Source organism: Zingiber officinale, chromosome 4A (genome assembly GCF_018446385.1).
Source record: "Zingiber officinale cultivar Zhangliang chromosome 4A, Zo_v1.1, whole genome shotgun sequence".
In the NCBI taxonomy this organism is placed as follows: Eukaryota; Viridiplantae; Streptophyta; class Magnoliopsida; order Zingiberales; family Zingiberaceae; genus Zingiber; species Zingiber officinale.
In genome coordinates, this window is record NC_055992.1 from 19,757,279 (window position 1) to 19,774,859 (window position 17,581).

Sequence of the window (17,581 nt, forward strand, 5' to 3'; positions counted from 1 at the left end):
CAATCCATAGATTAATGTCCACTTTATCCGCACAAAAAATGTGACAATTTTAATTTTTTTTTCAATTTTTCATTGAAGCACACCTAGTTTTAAAGCAGCAAAAAAATTTAAAGAGCATTTTTTTCATTTAGATACCTAAAATATTTTTAATGCTGTAAATATTATTTTTCTTGATTTTTAAGGATCTAAATGTTAAAAGCTTAATCAAATCAGTGTAACCATGAAATGTAAAAAAAATATATCAATTTTTCTATTTAACCGTATTATTATATAGATATAAATCTGACGTGTAGCTGAATCAGATTAATGACAATTCCATATTAAAAAAAATATATAAACATTTTTTTAAGAATTACCCAAAGTAACTACACTAATTTAAAAGATTTTCCAACTTTAAAGAAAACTCATTTTGCCGGCTACCGGCTATTCCGGTCACCCGTGATCGACCTTGGCGTTATTTAAGGTGCGGGTGCTTCTTCTGTCTCCTTCGCTCACAGGAAGCGAATTGTAGTCGCTTTGACTTTTGGGAGAGAGAAAGAAAGAATGCCGATCTCCAGAATCGCGATCGGAACTACGGAGGAGGTGACCCATCCGACTACACTCAAGGCGGCGATCGCCGAGTTCATATCCACCCTCATCTTCGTCTTCGCCGGCCAAGGCTCCGGCATAGCCTTCAGTACGTAGTACTAGTAGAAATATTGGTGATTGCGATTACCCTTTTGATGTCACATCGACTAATTTGAGCACGCATAATTATTTGGTTCAGACAAATTGACGAGCAATGGAGCAGCGACGCCGGCAGGGCTGGTGGCGGCGTCTATTGCGCACGGGTTTGCGCTATTTGTGGCGGTGGCAGTGGGGGCAAACATCTCCGGCGGGCACGTGAACCCGGCGGTGACGTTCGGGGCGTTCGTGGGCGGCAACATCACGCTGTTTCGGGCGATCTGGTATTGGATCGCGCAGCTGCTGGGGTCGACGGTGGCGTGCTTGCTGCTGCAATTCACCACCAGCATGGCCACCGGGACCTTCGGGTTGACGTCGGGGGTCGGCGTGTGGCAGGCGGTGGTGCTAGAGATCGTGATGACGTTCGGGCTGGTGTACACGGTGTACGCGACGGCGGTGGACCCCAAGAAGGGCACCCTGGGCACCATCGCGCCAATCGCCATCGGCTTCATCGTGGGGGCCAACATCCTGGTCGGCGGAGCCTTCGACGGCGCGTCCATGAACCCGGCCATCGCCTTCGGGCCGGCGCTCGTCAGCTGGAATTGGACCCACCACTGGATCTACTGGGTGGGCCCGCTTATCGGCGGCGGCATCGCCGGCGTCGTCTACGAGATCTTCTTCATCAGCCACACGCACGAGCCGCTCGCCTCCGACTACTAAGCCACCCGAAATCCTACAGGACGCGCGGCCACTCGTTACGTCGTCGGCGTAGATGTCTTCTCGATTCCAAAAAAAAGAAAAAAAAAAGTTGGTCCTGCTTAATTTCTTTGCTTGATTTCGCTGTGTCGATGGATGACCTTAATTTCGCCTTTCGGTCGATCACTCTCGAATGTACGTTGTCGTGTAAAGTCCTGCGTGCATGTTCATGTTGGTGGTTCCCTGTTCTTCCTTCTCAATCCATTTTTAATTATTCTGCATCCTTCTTGATTGATTCATTACGATCTAAGTAATTTGAGAATTTAAAACCCACCCTACAATTAAAGAAATTATAGCAAATTTCCTTTTTAGATAGGGGACCGAACTAATTCGAAAAGGGCAAATATATCACGTGGAGGACCAATGATTTCGAACATGATGAATGATTTGAAGGCGGAATTGCATCACGTGGAGGACCAGCTCAATTATGAGAATTAGAATGGAAAATTAAGAGCCTTTTAAATTATGTAAAATGTCAAAAGAATATTTTTTTAAAAAAAATAAAAGAGCATCTCATAATATTTTATCCCAGGGATATTCTTTTATCCCTTTACTATTCGATAGCTACTGCAGCATATAATAGTTATTGAGTAGATATTATAATATAAAATTTTAATTATAATTAAAATTATTATATAAAAATAATAAGAATTATTTTAAAATAATTAAAATTAAATTTTAATTTTTAAAATTTTGAATTCTAAATTTTAAACAATAGTATATTAAAAATATGTTTTACCAACTTAATTAAAATTATTTAAATTTTATTAAAATTATTTTAAAATAATTATAATAGCTATTCGACAGCTACTTACACTATCATATCATCTACTTAGTAATTATTATAATAATATTGTATCATCTATTTCATAGTTGTTATAATATTATATCAACTATGATATATTTGTAATAATTAATTGCAGCTACATATTATTAAAAGTATATAAAAATAATGTAATATCTATAAATTAAAAAAAATTGACAATCTTAATTAGTCTCATTAGTTATTTCTGAAAATGATGAATCTAATCCCACATAAGTTTGCCACCGATGATCAAATTAAATCGGAAAGTGCACACAGTTAGCTCAAAAGCTCAGCATCCTTTGATTACGTTTTTTATTTGGAGGAAAAATTTCTACAAATATATCATAGTTAAGATTTGAACTATAAATATCTGAATGACAACCTAGATATCTTATTATGATGCTATGATCAATATTTACAAACTAGTTGTTATACAATGAAGTAAATAATTGAAGTTGCTATAATGACACTAACTCCGAAAGTAAAGATATTTAGTTTTAAGATAAAGCATCGTATAAGTTGCTTTTTAAATTTATTTTTATTTATTGGGAAAAATTATATTTTGACGATTTATATATTCTAGAATACCCTTTTAATTTTTGACCACGTTAAATTTATCTACACAACTAAAATGTGAATAAAATCAGGGCATCTTCAATGGTTGGTGGTGGGGCAGCAAGTATTAATATTGTTTGTTTGTTTCCATCATAACGATGGAGGGTGAGGGAAGGAGAGTGAACGGACTAGAAAAAAAAAGGAACTTCCTTTTGGTTTAGTAATTGAATACGGTCGAAGTATCATATTTAAAAGATTTAAGAAATATCATAAGGTTAAGTGGATATAAGATAATTTTATTGACATAAGATCTTTTAAGAAGAACTCAAGAGGAAAATCATCAGAATTTAGAATCAAAGTAGATAATATCATATCATTACGAAGATATATAAATATTTTTTTAAACACAATAAATGATATCAGAGTCGTATATGATCTAAATCAGATGTCACGTGGGATGACCTTGAACGAAGTTGAAGGTAAGCCTAAGGCTGGTAATGAGTGACCGAATACTCGTGGAGAGGCTCGGAACAAGTCAAGGTGACCGGATACTCACGGAGAGACCAGAAATAGGTCAGGATGACCTGATGCTTGCGGAGAGACCCAGAGCAGGTCAGGGTGACTGGATGCGGATGCTCGTTAGGAGGCCCAAAGTAGGTCAGGATGACCAAATGCTCGTGGGGAGACCTAGACCATGAAAATAATGGTGGTCCTTTGTTTGAGGGGAGGAGTGTTGAGATTCAATAAAAGTCTCACATTAGAAAGATTTGAGAAAGATCATGGTGTTAAAAGAATATAGGATATTTTTATTGACATGAGACCTTAAATAAAATCATATAGATCTAGATCTAAAATAAATAATATCATATTATTATAAAGATATATGACCATACCCTTAGCACAACAAATTCAAAAGCTCCTCACACAATATTCGTCTCAGATTTTTCAATCTCATTTTGAAACAAACTATGCAGTAAGGTCTTAGTTGTAGTTGGTATAATCATAACGATTGAAAATAGGGGACAGACAATTTGATCGATCATTTACTTTCATATGCTACGACTTTAATGCACACTATCTGTGGCGGTGGGACGTATTTTTGTGTTTAATGCTCGGTGGGCGTAAGGGAGGGAAAGTGAACGGACAAGAAAAGAGAAAGGAAATTAAATGGCGAGGATATAATTGATTCCTTCAATTATTAGGAAGAGGAAATGGATAAATTGTAAAACCTGGAAATCCAACATCAAATTATCAAACTAAGCATTTGTACATGAACATCCATCCCATTATCCAACTACAAGTGTGATGCAGTCGGACACAATCATACAAGTATAATAATGTAGTTCAGATCTCTTCTTTCTGAATTTCTCACTCAATACTGCACATCCGCAAAGCAAAGCTAAACCGAAACACCTCGTTTCATTTACAAACTCAGTCCACTGTAGAAGTGCGTGCTCCAAATGTATCTCCAAACTCATGTTCCATCATAAAGGAAACGAAAACAATAATAATAAACTAAACTATGAGCAACAGCCTCCTTGGTTTGCTTCTTGTTGGTCCTGTTTCTGTCTTAGGATGTTTCTTTTTGCTGGAGCTGATCCTTCCTCAAGCAGTTCAGGAACTTCCAAGATCTAGATAAGTACAACAGTCTCATTTTATCATTTGATGGGATGGAATTTTGTCCCTCATGTTATTTTGAAAATTAACAATACCTTCAATGCCAGTTCTTCAAAGCATCTTTCAACATTGGATCTTGTTTTTGCACTGCACTCCAGAAACAAACATTTGTACTCATTTGCAAAGGCAATCCCCTCTTCGCTTGTCACTGTTCGTTCCAACTCCTAACAAATTGTATTTGCCAATGAATTAGTGCAATAGACTATCAAAATGATCAAGACAATGATTAATCTATATATTGTAATAGGAGAAATTACACTTGAACACTCAAAAAGCACTTTGAGAACAACATGATTAAGAAGCAAGGAAGGGAAATCATGAGTAGCAGAAATAACCTTGTCAGCTTTATTTCCAACTAGCACTTTGATACAGTTGTGGTTTGTTGCATATAATTCTATCTCTTTGATCCACACATCAGCAATATTAGTAAAAGTCTCTCGCTTTGTCACATCATAGACTATCAAGAGAAATGAGTTATTAATTTCAGTTCAGAATCAATAGCTTGGAGAAAATAGAAACCACCAGAATATGAAAAACATCTATACAGTTTGAAAAAGGGGTAGCTAAGGAAAACATTTTTTTGAAAAGCAGTTTGAGTTTGGTGTATTGCAATGATGAAGGTGATCTTGAATACCCAAGTTCGAAGATTTAAGTATACTAGAGGGCTTCATAGTGGATGGATTAGCATAGAAAACACAAATTAATATTAGAGGGTTTTCTATATAAGGTTTAATGGGAGGTCTAATTTTCTTTACAATGATTGAGGATATTAAATATGTTGATGTGGTAAAGTGTGTGCGCGCCTTACTTGGTAGAAAGGAGGACAATCATTCAAACACCAAAGAGTAGAGGCAAAATCAATCAACATTCGTTTTGCATTATGGACATGATCGTTCATATGATAGCTAGAGTATTACATGGTGACAGATTATTATTAACAAGATTCATCTCAAGAGGAAGTTTAATAGGTTAAATATGCCAGATGATAGAAGACTTTATAGAGAATCATATAGTCGAGTTTATTGGGCTTGTCTTGGTGCTTTTAGCCTAATAATTATAGTGTTAACAATATCTTTCTTGTAGGAATATTAGTAGAGAGTTGAACTGGAAGCAAAATGATCATCTATAGCAGAAGTATCATATAAATCACTGATGTTAAGCTAAAGCAAGGATCTTTCGGTTGGAGTTCAATACATCATACATAGATCAAACTACCTATCTTCCTTCTCTGTTGTATATGCATAGCACAGGGTAACATGACAAATGAACCAGCAGCATCTTGCCAAATTGAAGAAACAGACATATGTATAACATATTACTAGCATTATCATGGAATCAAACACAAGCTAAACCCTCATTGTGTTTGTTAGATGAAACATTGAGATGAATCCAGTACTAGCATTCTACGGTGAAGATCTGTAAATTGTTTCTTCGAGTTTTTATGAAAATAAACATGTAAATGTCTCATCAGGCTAGGCATCAATAAAAAGAATAGGAAAAATATCTATGTAGGCTAGTGAAATAACAAAAACAACATAGGAAGCAAAGAACAATTTCCATGTAGAAATAATTGAAAATCTCTGAATTGCTCACCTAGTATTATTCCTTGAGATCCTCTATAATAAGAACTAGTTAACGTCCTAAACCGTTCCTGTCCAGCTGCAAAAAAATTGTGGATGTGATTTATTAGTAGTCTAATTGCGTAACACACAAAAATTGTGGTAGTGTTCTAGGTTTGTTAGCTGCTCCTGTACTCGACCATGTTTTACAATTTTGATGGTTGCCACACGAAACAAACAATGCAAATGCTTCATATACAAATGAGTAAACACTTAGCAGCAAATGTTCATGGAATGATTCTTGAGTGTTGACTCCACCATAAAAGATACTTCAAATTCCAACAAGTAATACATGAAAACAATAGCGAGACAATACATTGAACTAAATCAATGATGCATCTACAACGGGATCTCACTACCATCCATCAATAAGGAAAAATTGAAATTGAATGCAATGACAAGCGAAGGCTAACTTGAATCCATCGCAAGAGTCATTGATTCTTACTTGTCGCCATACAAATTCCTACGAGCGCAGCGGAGTCTTTTGCAGGAGTGGATGGCAACCAAAGCTTGGTCTCAATGCGAAAGAGTTCAAGAAAGAAGAAAAGTCAACAATTCAGCAGCAAGATGCCCAAATTGAGTGTTCACCTCTTCATTTTATACTTAGCCCATCCTACAAGGACCATCCACCATGAAGCTCATTACCTATTAACAACCCATTAATGTTAACGAACCGGATTAACGGATCTACACATTCAATTCACATCCATTAGCTTAAACCCTCCTTCATGCATCAAGCATTAGATCACTTAATTGAGGTTTAATTCCTTAATGACAAAATCATGTGTGTTGTTATTAATCTCCTATTAGGCCATCTTATGGAGACTTAATGCTTCAATATTCCACTTGGGCTATACATGATACCGTATACATCACACAACACCTTAGTTGAGCTCAACATGCCACAACTTTATAGGTTAAATACCTCTTAAACAATCTGGTTCATTAATTCAATTAGTATAAGACTAAAGAAGTCAAAGTTACTATAACTGTAATAAGACTCAACAACAATCATAGTGATAATTCATTAACGACATAGATCAAATGTGGATATATAAATATGAAAATGACACGAAATGTGATACGAACATGTTCATTTTCAAGAAACCTCCTTATGACCCAAACCGAGTCCAAATCATATTTACTAATACCTTATGCTAAACCGTAATGGCAAATCATGATTCAACCTTTTAACTCAAAATTGAGTCCTACATCACATTTATAAATATCGTATGTAAAACTGCAATAGTAAATCGTAATGTCTTTATGTCATAGAGTCAAAACCTCATACACATGTAAAAACTTTAGTATGTGTAATAAGCCAAAAATACATGTGTTCATTAATATAGAGCATTACACCAAAATATAGATTCCTACCAAATGGGTACTTCGTCAAAATGAAGAACTCTCATATTCAGCACATACTGATGAAACACCTTGGGTAACAAATCCTTGGTGAGCGGATCCACTAACATAGAATTTGTCCTTATATGCTCTATTATAATTTGACCACTCTAAACCCTTTCTTTAACCGCAAAAAATTTTATGTCGATGTGTATATACTTCGACAAACTTCAATTATTCTTAGAATATAATTCTACAACTTTATTATCACAATTGATCCTCAATGTGATATCAATGCCCCCAATGATATGTAAACCTATGATAATGTTCTGCATCTATATCCTATGGTTGGAAGCTTCATAATAGGCTATAAATTTTGCCTCCATAACGGAAGTGACTATTAGTATCTGTTTGATGCTTTTATATGATATGATGCTTTTACATAATATAGTCCCTCCTGCTAGCATAAAGACATAACTAAAGATGTACCTCCTGCTATTTAAGCATCTAGGAAAATCGAAGTCTGAATATCCAAAAATCTCTAGATGACTTGATCTCTGATATGTGAGCATGTAATCCTTAGTTCTTTGCAAATACCACATAATCCTCTTTACAACTTCTCATACTCTAGTCTAGGGTTACTTAAATATCTTCCTAACAACATCATAATGTACATAAGATCCGACATGTACATATTTGTGTATACATTAGACTCGCTACTGCCGATGCATAAGGGAATTACTACATTTCATTAATTTCAAGTTCATGGCGTGGGCATTGCTGCAACCTAAGTGTATCACCCTTTGACACAAGAGTGTCTCCAGGAGCACAATTCTACATGTCATTCCAAAATGAACATGTTTTCTATATATGTCTTTTGTGATAAAACATTGATCAATTGGGTTCTCCTTGAAATCGTATGAAAAAAAATCATTTGATCAAATTTGCGGTACTATTGATGAGATGCCTTCTCTAAATTATAAATATACATCCTTAATTTACATACTAGGTGATTTGAATCTCCCGACTCAAAGTTCTCCGACTGCACCATATATATAGTTTTCTCAATATTTCCACTGAAAAATGCAATCTTAATGTCCATTTAATGAAACTCTAAATCATAATGAGCTATAAGTATCATAATTACCCTAAGGACATTGTTTGACTTCTTGGAAGGATGTGAGATCATCTTCCAACCAATGTTAAACTCACGCTCTTGGAAATATACATAATCATAAGAGATCATGGATCTCCTTTCCCTAATGGATCTCCTTAGTGACACTTGATCTTGAGGTGGTTGGGAGTCCAGCTCAACCATAGGAGGGAATACCTTTATTTGAGCTGACGTACTCTCCAATTGCATTGAATGTGACATGGAAATATTGTGGTCTACTGTATATAAAATGGTAACCATTTCAGTATCAGTTGTATCAGTAATTACCATATTAGGTTCACTAATATTTTCCTTAAGTGATATTTTCCTAACTTTATCGCTCTCACCATCGTCAAATGACTTTAACATTACCCGTCTTAAAAAAGGACATACTCAAGGGGTTAAAAAACTTAAACCCTCTTGAGTTTTTAGAGTGTCCTACAAAATGACAACTAATGGTTCTTGAGTCCAATTTCCTTTCATTATGCCTATAAGGCCTAGCCTTAGCTGGACAACCTTAGATATCTAGATGTCTAATACTACATGTTCTACCTGTCCATAAGTTGTATTTGGTTTTCTTTACCGCCTTACTAGAAACTCTGTTGAATAAGTAAACAACAGTCTTGAATACCTCAACCTACAAAGACTCTAATAAAGAAGAAAATACAATCATACTCCTCACCATGTCTTTTAGAGTCCAATTTCATTGCTCTGTTACACCATTTTGTTGAAGGGTACCAGGCATGGTGCGTTGCACCATGATTCCTCACTCTGCAAGGCATTCTACAAATGGCCCAGAACTTTGTGTTGGGGGATCTTGCGGCCGGCTAGAAGGGGGGTTGAATGGACGGCGCCCCCAAATCAATAGCTCTTCCTACACTTGTTAGCTTGCACAGTGGAATACAAGTAAATACAAAGTAAAGACAATAAAGAAAAGCACAAACCGCTAACAAGCTCATTTACGTAGTTCAAAGATAACTGGCTCTTACTTCACGGTTGTCCGTAAGGTGGACGATCCCTCAATCCGTCGGTGGATTAGTCCCCGGAAACTCCAGCTAGCTTAAACCTCTTTGTGGGTGGAGAAACCTCAACACAACACTCACCAAAGATCACTTGGACACAAGGGAAACCTTGAGCACTAGTAGACTACTAATTAGATTTTAACCAAGTCCAATTTCATCAGTCCTAACCAAGCTTTCAAGCCTTGGTTATATAGGCCACGGGTTGGAAAACCCCGCCTACCAGTCGACTGCCCTATGTGGAGATTCGACCGTTACATTCTAACGGCTTGATACCAATCGACTGGTAAAAGTATCAATCAACTGCTCCACACTGGTAGAGCGAACAGAAGCATTCTGTTCGCTCCCAGTCGACTGCCCAGACAACTACACCAGTCGACTGATGAAACCACTAGTCGATTGGTACCCGAGTACAATCTCTCAGCACTCGAAGCCTCACCCTTACAACTCACTTGACCCTTCATTGCAGCTTTGATCTCTTGCCTTCAAACCTACTTCCTTTGGCTCTCGTCCCTCGAATGCACCCAAGCTTGCGGCTCGTCCCAATGCCATCCTTCGCGTATGCCTCGAAGTCGCTTCCCTCGGCCCTTGTCCTTGCTGCCTTGTCCACAGTCCCTCGGATGCTCCATCCTTCACCGAACCCGAAGCCAACCTAAGTCATATGTGTATCCTGCAAACTTGCACAACTCAAATACACATATCAAATACAAGGGCAAACCTAACTTAAATCCTTTGCCCAAACACCAAAACACATGGTCGCACGAACCATTGGGATTGCTCCAACAATCTCCCCCTTTTTGATGTTTGGCAATATGTTTAAATTAGGAAAAACAAATAGCAAATAAACATGCTAAAAACAATGGATTTACGTTACCAAGGCTACACACTTGGACTTACACCGCCGAATGGACTTACGTTGCCAAGGCTACACACTTGGACTTACACCGCCGAAGGAAAATGCAAACACGCATTGGAACTTATCCCAAGGCTCCCCCTACACCTAAGCTCCCCATTGAGCTAAGAATTTTATCACAGGGTTATTAAGAACCTATCCTCGCTCTGATACCAATTGTTAGGGAATCTTGCGGCTGGCTATAAGGGGGGTTGAATGGACCCAAGCTTGCGGCTCTCGTCCCTCGAATGCACCCAAGCTTGCGGCTCGTCCCAATGCCATCCTTCGCGTATGCCTCGAAGTCGCTTCCCTCGGCCCTTGTCCTTGCTGCCTTGTCCACAGTCCCTCGGATGCTCCATCCTTCACCGAACCCGAAGCCAACCTAAGTCATATGTGTATCCTGCAAACTTGCACAACTCAAATACACATATCAAATACAAGGGCAAACCTAACTTAAATCCTTTGCCCAAACACCAAAACACATGGTCGCACGAACCATTGGGATTGCTCCAACAATCTCCCCCTTTTTGATGTTTGGCAATATGTTTAAATTAGGAAAAACAAATAGCAAATAAACATGCTAAAAACAATGGATTTACGTTACAAAGGCTACACATTTGGACTTACACCGCCGAATGGACTTACGTTGCCAAGGCTACACACTTGGACTTACACCGCCGAAGGAAAATGCAAACACGCATTGGAACTTATCCCAAGGCTCCCCCTACACCTAAGCTCCCCATTGAGCAAAGAATTTTATCACAGGGTTATTAAGAACCTATCCTCGCTCTGATACCAATTGTTAGGGAATCTTGCGGCTGGCTATAAGGGGGGTTGAATGGACGCCCCCCCCCAATCAATAGCTCTTCTTACACTTGTTAGCTTGCGCAGTAGAATACAAACAAATACAAAGACAATAAAGAAAAGCACAAACCGCTAACAATCTCGTTTACGTGGTTCGGAGATAACTTGCTCCTACTCCACGGCTATCCGTAAGGTGGACAATCCATCGATAGATTAGTCCCTGGAAACTCCGGCTAGCTCAAACCTCCTTGTGGGTGGAGAAACCTCACCACAACACTCACTAAGGATCACTTGGACACAAGGGAAATCTTGAGCACTAGTAGACTACTAATTAGACTTTAACCAAGTCTAATTTCGTCAGTCCTAACCAAGCTTCCAAAAACCTTGGTTATATAGGCCACGGGTTGGAAAATCCCATTTACCAGTCGATTGCCAAAACCATCAGTCGACTGTCCTATGGTGAGATTCGACCGTTACATTCCAACGGCTCGATACCAATTTACTGATAAAAGTACCAGTCGACTGCTCCACACTGGTCAAGTGAACAAAAGCATTATGTTCGCTCTTAGTTGGCTGCCAATCAATTACACTAGTCGATTGATGAAACCACCAGTCGACTGGTACCTGAGTACAATCTCTCAGCACTCGAACCCTCACCCTTACGACTCACTTGACTCTTCATTGCAGCTTTGACCTCTTGTCTTCAAGTCAACTTCCTTTGGGTCTCGTCCCTCGGATGCACCCAAGCCCGCGGCTCGTCCCAATGTCATCCTTCACGTATGCCTCGAAGTCGCTTCCCTCGGCCCTTGTCCTTGCTGCCTTATCCACGGTCGCTTAGATGCTCCATCCTTCATCGGATCCGAAGTCATCAACCTAAGTCATATGTGTATCCTGCAAACCTATACAACTCAAATACACATATCAAATACAAGGATGAACCTAACTTAAATCCTTTGTCGAAACACCAAAACACATGATCGCACGGACCATTGGGATTGCTCCAACAATCTCCCCCTTTTTGATGTTTGGCAATACATTTAAGTTAGGAAAAACAAATAGCAAATAAACATGCTAAAAACAATGAACTTATGTTGCCAAGGCTACACACTTTGACTTACGTTACCAAGGCATACACTTGGACTTACACCGCCGAATGGAAAATGCAAACATACATTGGAAGCTATCCCAAGGCTCCCCCCTACACCTAAGCTCCCTATTGAGCTAGGAATTTTATCACAGGGCTATTTAAGAACCTATCCTCGCTCTGATACCAATTGTTGGGGGATCTTGTGGCCGGCTAGAAGGGGGGTTGAATGGACGACGCCCCCAAATCAATAGCTCTTCCTACACTTGTTAGCTTGCGCAGCGGAATACAAGCAAATACAAAGTAAAGACAATAAAGAAAAGCATAAACCGCTAACAAGCTCGTTTACGTGGTTCGGAGATAACTTGCTCCTACTCCACGGCTGCCCGTAAGGTGGATGATCCCTCAATCCATCGGTAGATTAGTCCCCGAAAACTCCGACTAGCTCAAACCTCCTTGTGAGTGGAGAAACCTCACCACAACACTCACCAAGGATCACTTGGACACAAGGGAAACCTTGAGCACTAGTAGACTACTAATTAGACTTTAACCAAGTATAATTTCCTCAGTCCTAACCAAGCTTCCAAGCCTTGGTTATATAGGTCACGGATTGGAAAACTCCGCCTACCATGCCAAAACCATCAGTCGACTGCCCTATGTAGAGATTCGATCGTTACATTCCAACGGTTCGATACGAGTCGACTGATAAAAGTACCACTTCCCCTTTGGAGTACTGTAACTTATCTTAAAAGTTATGAATTGGGTATTAGGATGAGGTTCACAAGTACGCTTTTAGACATTTCTAACTTTAGTATCTTAAGTCTTGTAATCAAGTTCGACATCTTGATGATGTACTCACTTATGCTACCCTTCCTATTGTACCACATGGATACCAACTTATTAAGAAATGTGGTAGTCTAGACCTTTTTTTAGGCAATCAATCAGCTAATTCTTTAATGAAGGTTCAACATCTTCATTCTCAGTTATTGAACCCCTAATGAATTCCAGAATATACATCTTCATGATCATAAGACTCATGCGATTTTATCGTTCCCACTTGTCAAAGATCACCTTTTGATTCACAGTGGAATCACTAGTTAAAGGTACATGTCAATTATGCCTAAATATAAAGTCTAGATCTATGCAACATAATAAAACTGTAATATGCTCTTTCCATTATCCAAAGTTTGTGTCAGTAAGCATGGGATGTTATTCAAGTTTGCAAATATTGTGGGTAACAAAAGTAAAGAACATAACTCAATTAACTAAACACAAAACATGTATCCTTATAGTTGTGTAGTAACATAACGTAACAAACAAAACATGCACCAGGTGGAACATTCAATGCGATTTTGGAATAAAAAATAATTTTCTAGTAGTACTCTTCAAACAGCTTATAATAACCTTCATCTACATCACATGTCTTCCTTTGGGCTGACATATCATGCATACATGATTAAATTTATATCAGTCACAACACTTTAATCAGTGACATAGTGTGCTTTCCTTTAGGCCGACACACTATGCATATAACTTAGAAGCCAAACTAGACTTGTGAGCTTCCTTAAACATACATCTGGCATAAAGAATGACTTTCTTTTGGGTTAACCATTTTTAGCATGGATGTACATTCATCTATGCAAATACCCCAAGCCTCCCCAACTGTTCTCGCGTTGGCAATAGTATTGGTTCAACTAAGTAGCAAACACATAGAAGAACATAGGAAAATCATTGAAAACTTAGCTAATCAGATATCAATCAATTAATATCAGCTATTAGTCGATTGATACTGGTATCAATCGATTGCCCTAAGGTATAAATTGATTAATATTTCTTATGTGCTAAGTTCAGGGCATGATAATCGATTGCCCCACAACAATTAGTTCCTTGGTTGATTCAGAAGGCTTCAGTTCACGAGTTCATCCACACCAATCGACTAGTGCCTTACAGCAATTGACTGATAGCCATAGTCAAATCCACCAATCGACTTGGAGATCTTCTATGGACAACCCAATGAACACCAGTTGATTGATCCTTATGGCAATCGACTGGTGAAGACTAGTTGAACTGCCCAATTGATTTCGAGTCATTCTGTGCACAACCCAGGTTCATCAGTCAATTGGTCCTTGTGAAAATCAACTGGTTGGTGAAGACCAGTCGAACTGGCCAATCGACTCCGCGAGCTTCTGTGCACAATCCCAGGTTTATCAGTTGATTGATCCTTATGGCAATAGACCGATGAACGCTAGTCCAACCCATGTGTCGTTTATCAATTGATTGGTGAAACTCACTAGTCGATTGATAGCTGAAAACCTAGTTTTTGCACACGTTTTTTCAGCTTGAGAAAACCTAAAATAATGTTGTCATTCGCGTTCTTCACGAATAATGTGAAAAACTTGATTTCTTGGTTATAATCCTGGGTTTTCTAATGCTATATTCGACGAATATACATCGATTCACTCATCCAAATGGAATTGAATGCAAAATTGATGTATATATACCAAATTGTCGAAAATAAGATGCATCTACAATAGGATCTAGCTACCATCCATCAATAAGACAAAACTGAAATCAAATGCAATGCAAGTGAATGCTGACCTGAATCCATCGCAAGAGCCATTAATCCTTACTTGTTGCCGAACAAATTCCTGCAACTGCAACGGAGCCTTCTACATGAGTGGGTGGCAACCAAAATTTGGTCTCGAGGGGAAAGAGTCCAAGGAAGAAGAAGAGTTAACAATTCAACAAGATGCCCAAATTGAGTGTTGACCACTTCATCTTATACTTTGCTCAGTATACAAGGATTATCCACCATGAAGCTCATTATCCGTTAACAACCCATTAATGTTAACGAACTAGGTTAATGGATCTACACATGCAATCCACATCCAATAACATAAACCCTCCTTCATGCATCAAGCATTAGATCACTTAATTGGAGTTTAATTCCTTAATGACAAAAAATTGTGTGTTGTTATTAATCTCGTATTAGCCCATCTTATGGACACTTAATCCTTCAATACATATTTCTTCATCATGATAAAATAAAAGAAGAATCAATATAGGACCAAAAAATAACTTCTAGGATGGAAAGGTGTTCCAACTCACCCGTGTCCCAAATTGTGAGCTTTAACTTTTTATCAGCAATTGTGAGATGCTTTATCTTGAAATCCACTCCTAAAACCACTACAAATTAGTTCACGTAAATGAAAAAAAAACAGTAGAAATGAATAATTATGGATAAAAAGAAATCAAATGAGAAAATCCAGAATGAGATAAGAAATAATGGTTTCACTATCCTAACTCTGTATATATATAAATTTATAATACACATAAATCAATAGTTTAACCCAAATTTATCCAATATTTTTTTTCTATATTGTCACAACTAAATAAGAATAGTTTGATAAAATAAATTAGCTACTCAAGCAAAAAACATCACGAGAATTTGCCCCCAAAAGGACATAGAAGTCGATTAAATTCTACCTCGATGTAGATGAGAAACTAAGATCCTCTATTAGTCTATATTTAAGGAAGTGTTGAAAATGAAAGGATTCTCTACTTGTAAATCATTTAAGATCCAGCTGTTCATTTATTCTAAATTGTAAAGGAGAAGCATCACTTTCACCAACCAAAAATCATGTGGGAGTGGCTGCCACAATCTAGACATGTCCTGTACCATTCTAAACTTGTCTCTTTTATGTCGAATTCTGATTGTTTGATTTAGGTAGCAAAGCTACTGCATGATATCTGCATGGTATGAGTCTGTCATGAGCCCACACCATAACATGCATCTGTCCACAATATTTAATAGCCCTTAAGAGTTTGTATATTTTCTCTAGTTATTTAAATGAAATGTGCTGTCGATTCCAGTACTGCTCCACTTGTGCCAATCATGGTGAGTAGTAAAATTTTGTCCTATACTTTGCTTGTGCCAAGATCAACACTTGCCTTCTACTCCTAACATTGAGCTATCAGTCTATTTACTAGGAAACTATTGATTCCAGGTCAATCGGAAACCAAGACAAGCCAATTCTGCAACTTTAAAACAAGAAGAAATCTTTCTGTCTTTTATGACTCTCTGTTATTGTTGAACTTTATCTGTCGTAGGAGACATTATTAGGCCTCGAGTCACTACTCTGGTACACCAAACACTCTTGTCCACCTAAAGAAGCAACTATCACAAGTAACACAAAAGGAACCAAATGAGAGAATCAAACAAAAAGGACAACAAGAACAAGAGAATCCACTCAGAACCAAGCGCAAAATGCAGAAAAATTCTAACAAATCAGAGGTGCTGCGTAATTGCTGAAAAAAGAACAGAGGTGCTGCATAATTGCTGCAAAAAAAAAAAAAAAGAGTAATTATGCAGAGAGGAAAGGAAAAGGATGGAGTGCGCACCGATGGTGGGAGAGAGGTCGTCCACGAGGTTGTTGGAGATGAAGGAGACGAGGAGGCTGCTCTTGCCGACGCCGGTGTCGCCGATCAGGAGTATCTTGAAGGAGTAACTGCAGCTAACGCCAGGCCCAGAGGAGGAACTCGTCATCGTCCCAAAAGCAAACAGCGCAAAGCGATGATCGAGCACCAAAGCCACAAGGGAGCAGAAATAAGAGATTCGGATTAAAGAAAACAAAAGCAAATATAAAGATAGAATTATGGAAGAAGAAAGGTGGCGAGGTTGGAAGGAAGAATAAAAAAGAAACACTGAAAAAGAGAAAGAGTAAGAAGAAGAGGGAAGGGGAAGGAAAGGAAAGGAAGAAGATTCTTTGCTTCCCTTCTTTTTCGCTGGGTGTGTGTTTAAAGCCTTCTCGTTACTTTCTATGGCATCTCCTCCTTCCCCTGCCTTCCCTTCACTGCTCTTGTCTCGATTCTTTCTCTGCCGTTACGTCCAACTGTCCCAGTCCAAGAAATGCAGACAAACCAATTGGCACTGTGAGATCCAAACCTCGGACCGGCCGATTAGATTTAGATAATAATAATAATGACGTAGGTAGAATCCAATGTAACCTGCCGAATTCTAACAAAAAAAAAACACTAAATCTAATCGGTTTTCCGAATTTAGCTGGACCAGATCGGACACAGGCTGTGAGAGTGCTGTGGATTCCTGTCGCTCTTGCTGGTCATGATGAGTTGGTCGCTGTCCAGACAGTATTAATTTGCTTCTGAATCATTAGGTTGTCCAACTTAAATAAAGTATCTTTTTATGCTCT

General features: G+C 38.3%; 2 protein-coding genes across 2 annotated transcripts; one reads left to right on the top strand and one right to left on the bottom strand.

Annotated features, from left to right (window-relative positions):
• Positions 1-475: 475 nt before the first annotated feature.
• Positions 476-1,642, top strand: LOC121969667 (probable aquaporin TIP1-1). Its single transcript, XM_042519876.1, has 2 exons — positions 476-676; positions 767-1,642. The coding sequence occupies exons 1-2, from the start codon at positions 544-546 to the stop codon at positions 1,381-1,383; spliced, it is 750 nt and encodes a 249-aa protein (XP_042375810.1). The 5' UTR covers positions 476-543; the 3' UTR covers positions 1,384-1,642.
• Positions 1,643-4,027: 2,385 nt separating this feature from the next.
• LOC121969668 (ras-related protein RABC2a-like) lies at positions 4,028-17,268 on the bottom strand. Its single transcript, XM_042519877.1, has 6 exons — positions 16,773-17,268; positions 15,480-15,548; positions 6,050-6,115; positions 4,792-4,913; positions 4,492-4,620; positions 4,028-4,410 (listed from the first exon to the last, which is right to left on the bottom strand). The coding sequence occupies exons 1-6, from the start codon at positions 16,915-16,917 to the stop codon at positions 4,300-4,302; spliced, it is 642 nt and encodes a 213-aa protein (XP_042375811.1). The 5' UTR covers positions 16,918-17,268; the 3' UTR covers positions 4,028-4,299.
• Positions 17,269-17,581: the final 313 nt, after the last annotated feature.

Excerpts from the sequence above, each read along its gene's own strand:
- LOC121969667 (XM_042519876.1), top strand. The coding sequence starts at position 544 with ATGCCGATCTCCAGAATCGCGATCGGAACTACGGAGGAGGTGACCCAT. Across the intron at positions 677-766 it reads AGGCTCCGGCATAGCCTTCA|ACAAATTGACGAGCAATGGA; the intron begins GTACGTAGTACT and ends TATTTGGTTCAG.
- LOC121969668 (XM_042519877.1), bottom strand. The coding sequence starts at position 16,917 with ATGACGAGTTCCTCCTCTGGGCCTGGCGTTAGCTGCAGTTACTCCTTC. Across the intron at positions 6,116-15,479 it reads GCTCACAATTTGGGACACGG|CTGGACAGGAACGGTTTAGG; the intron begins GTGAGTTGGAAC and ends ATTTTTTTGCAG. Across the intron at positions 4,914-6,049 it reads ATCTCAAGGAATAATACTAG|TCTATGATGTGACAAAGCGA; the intron begins GTGAGCAATTCA and ends TTCTCTTGATAG.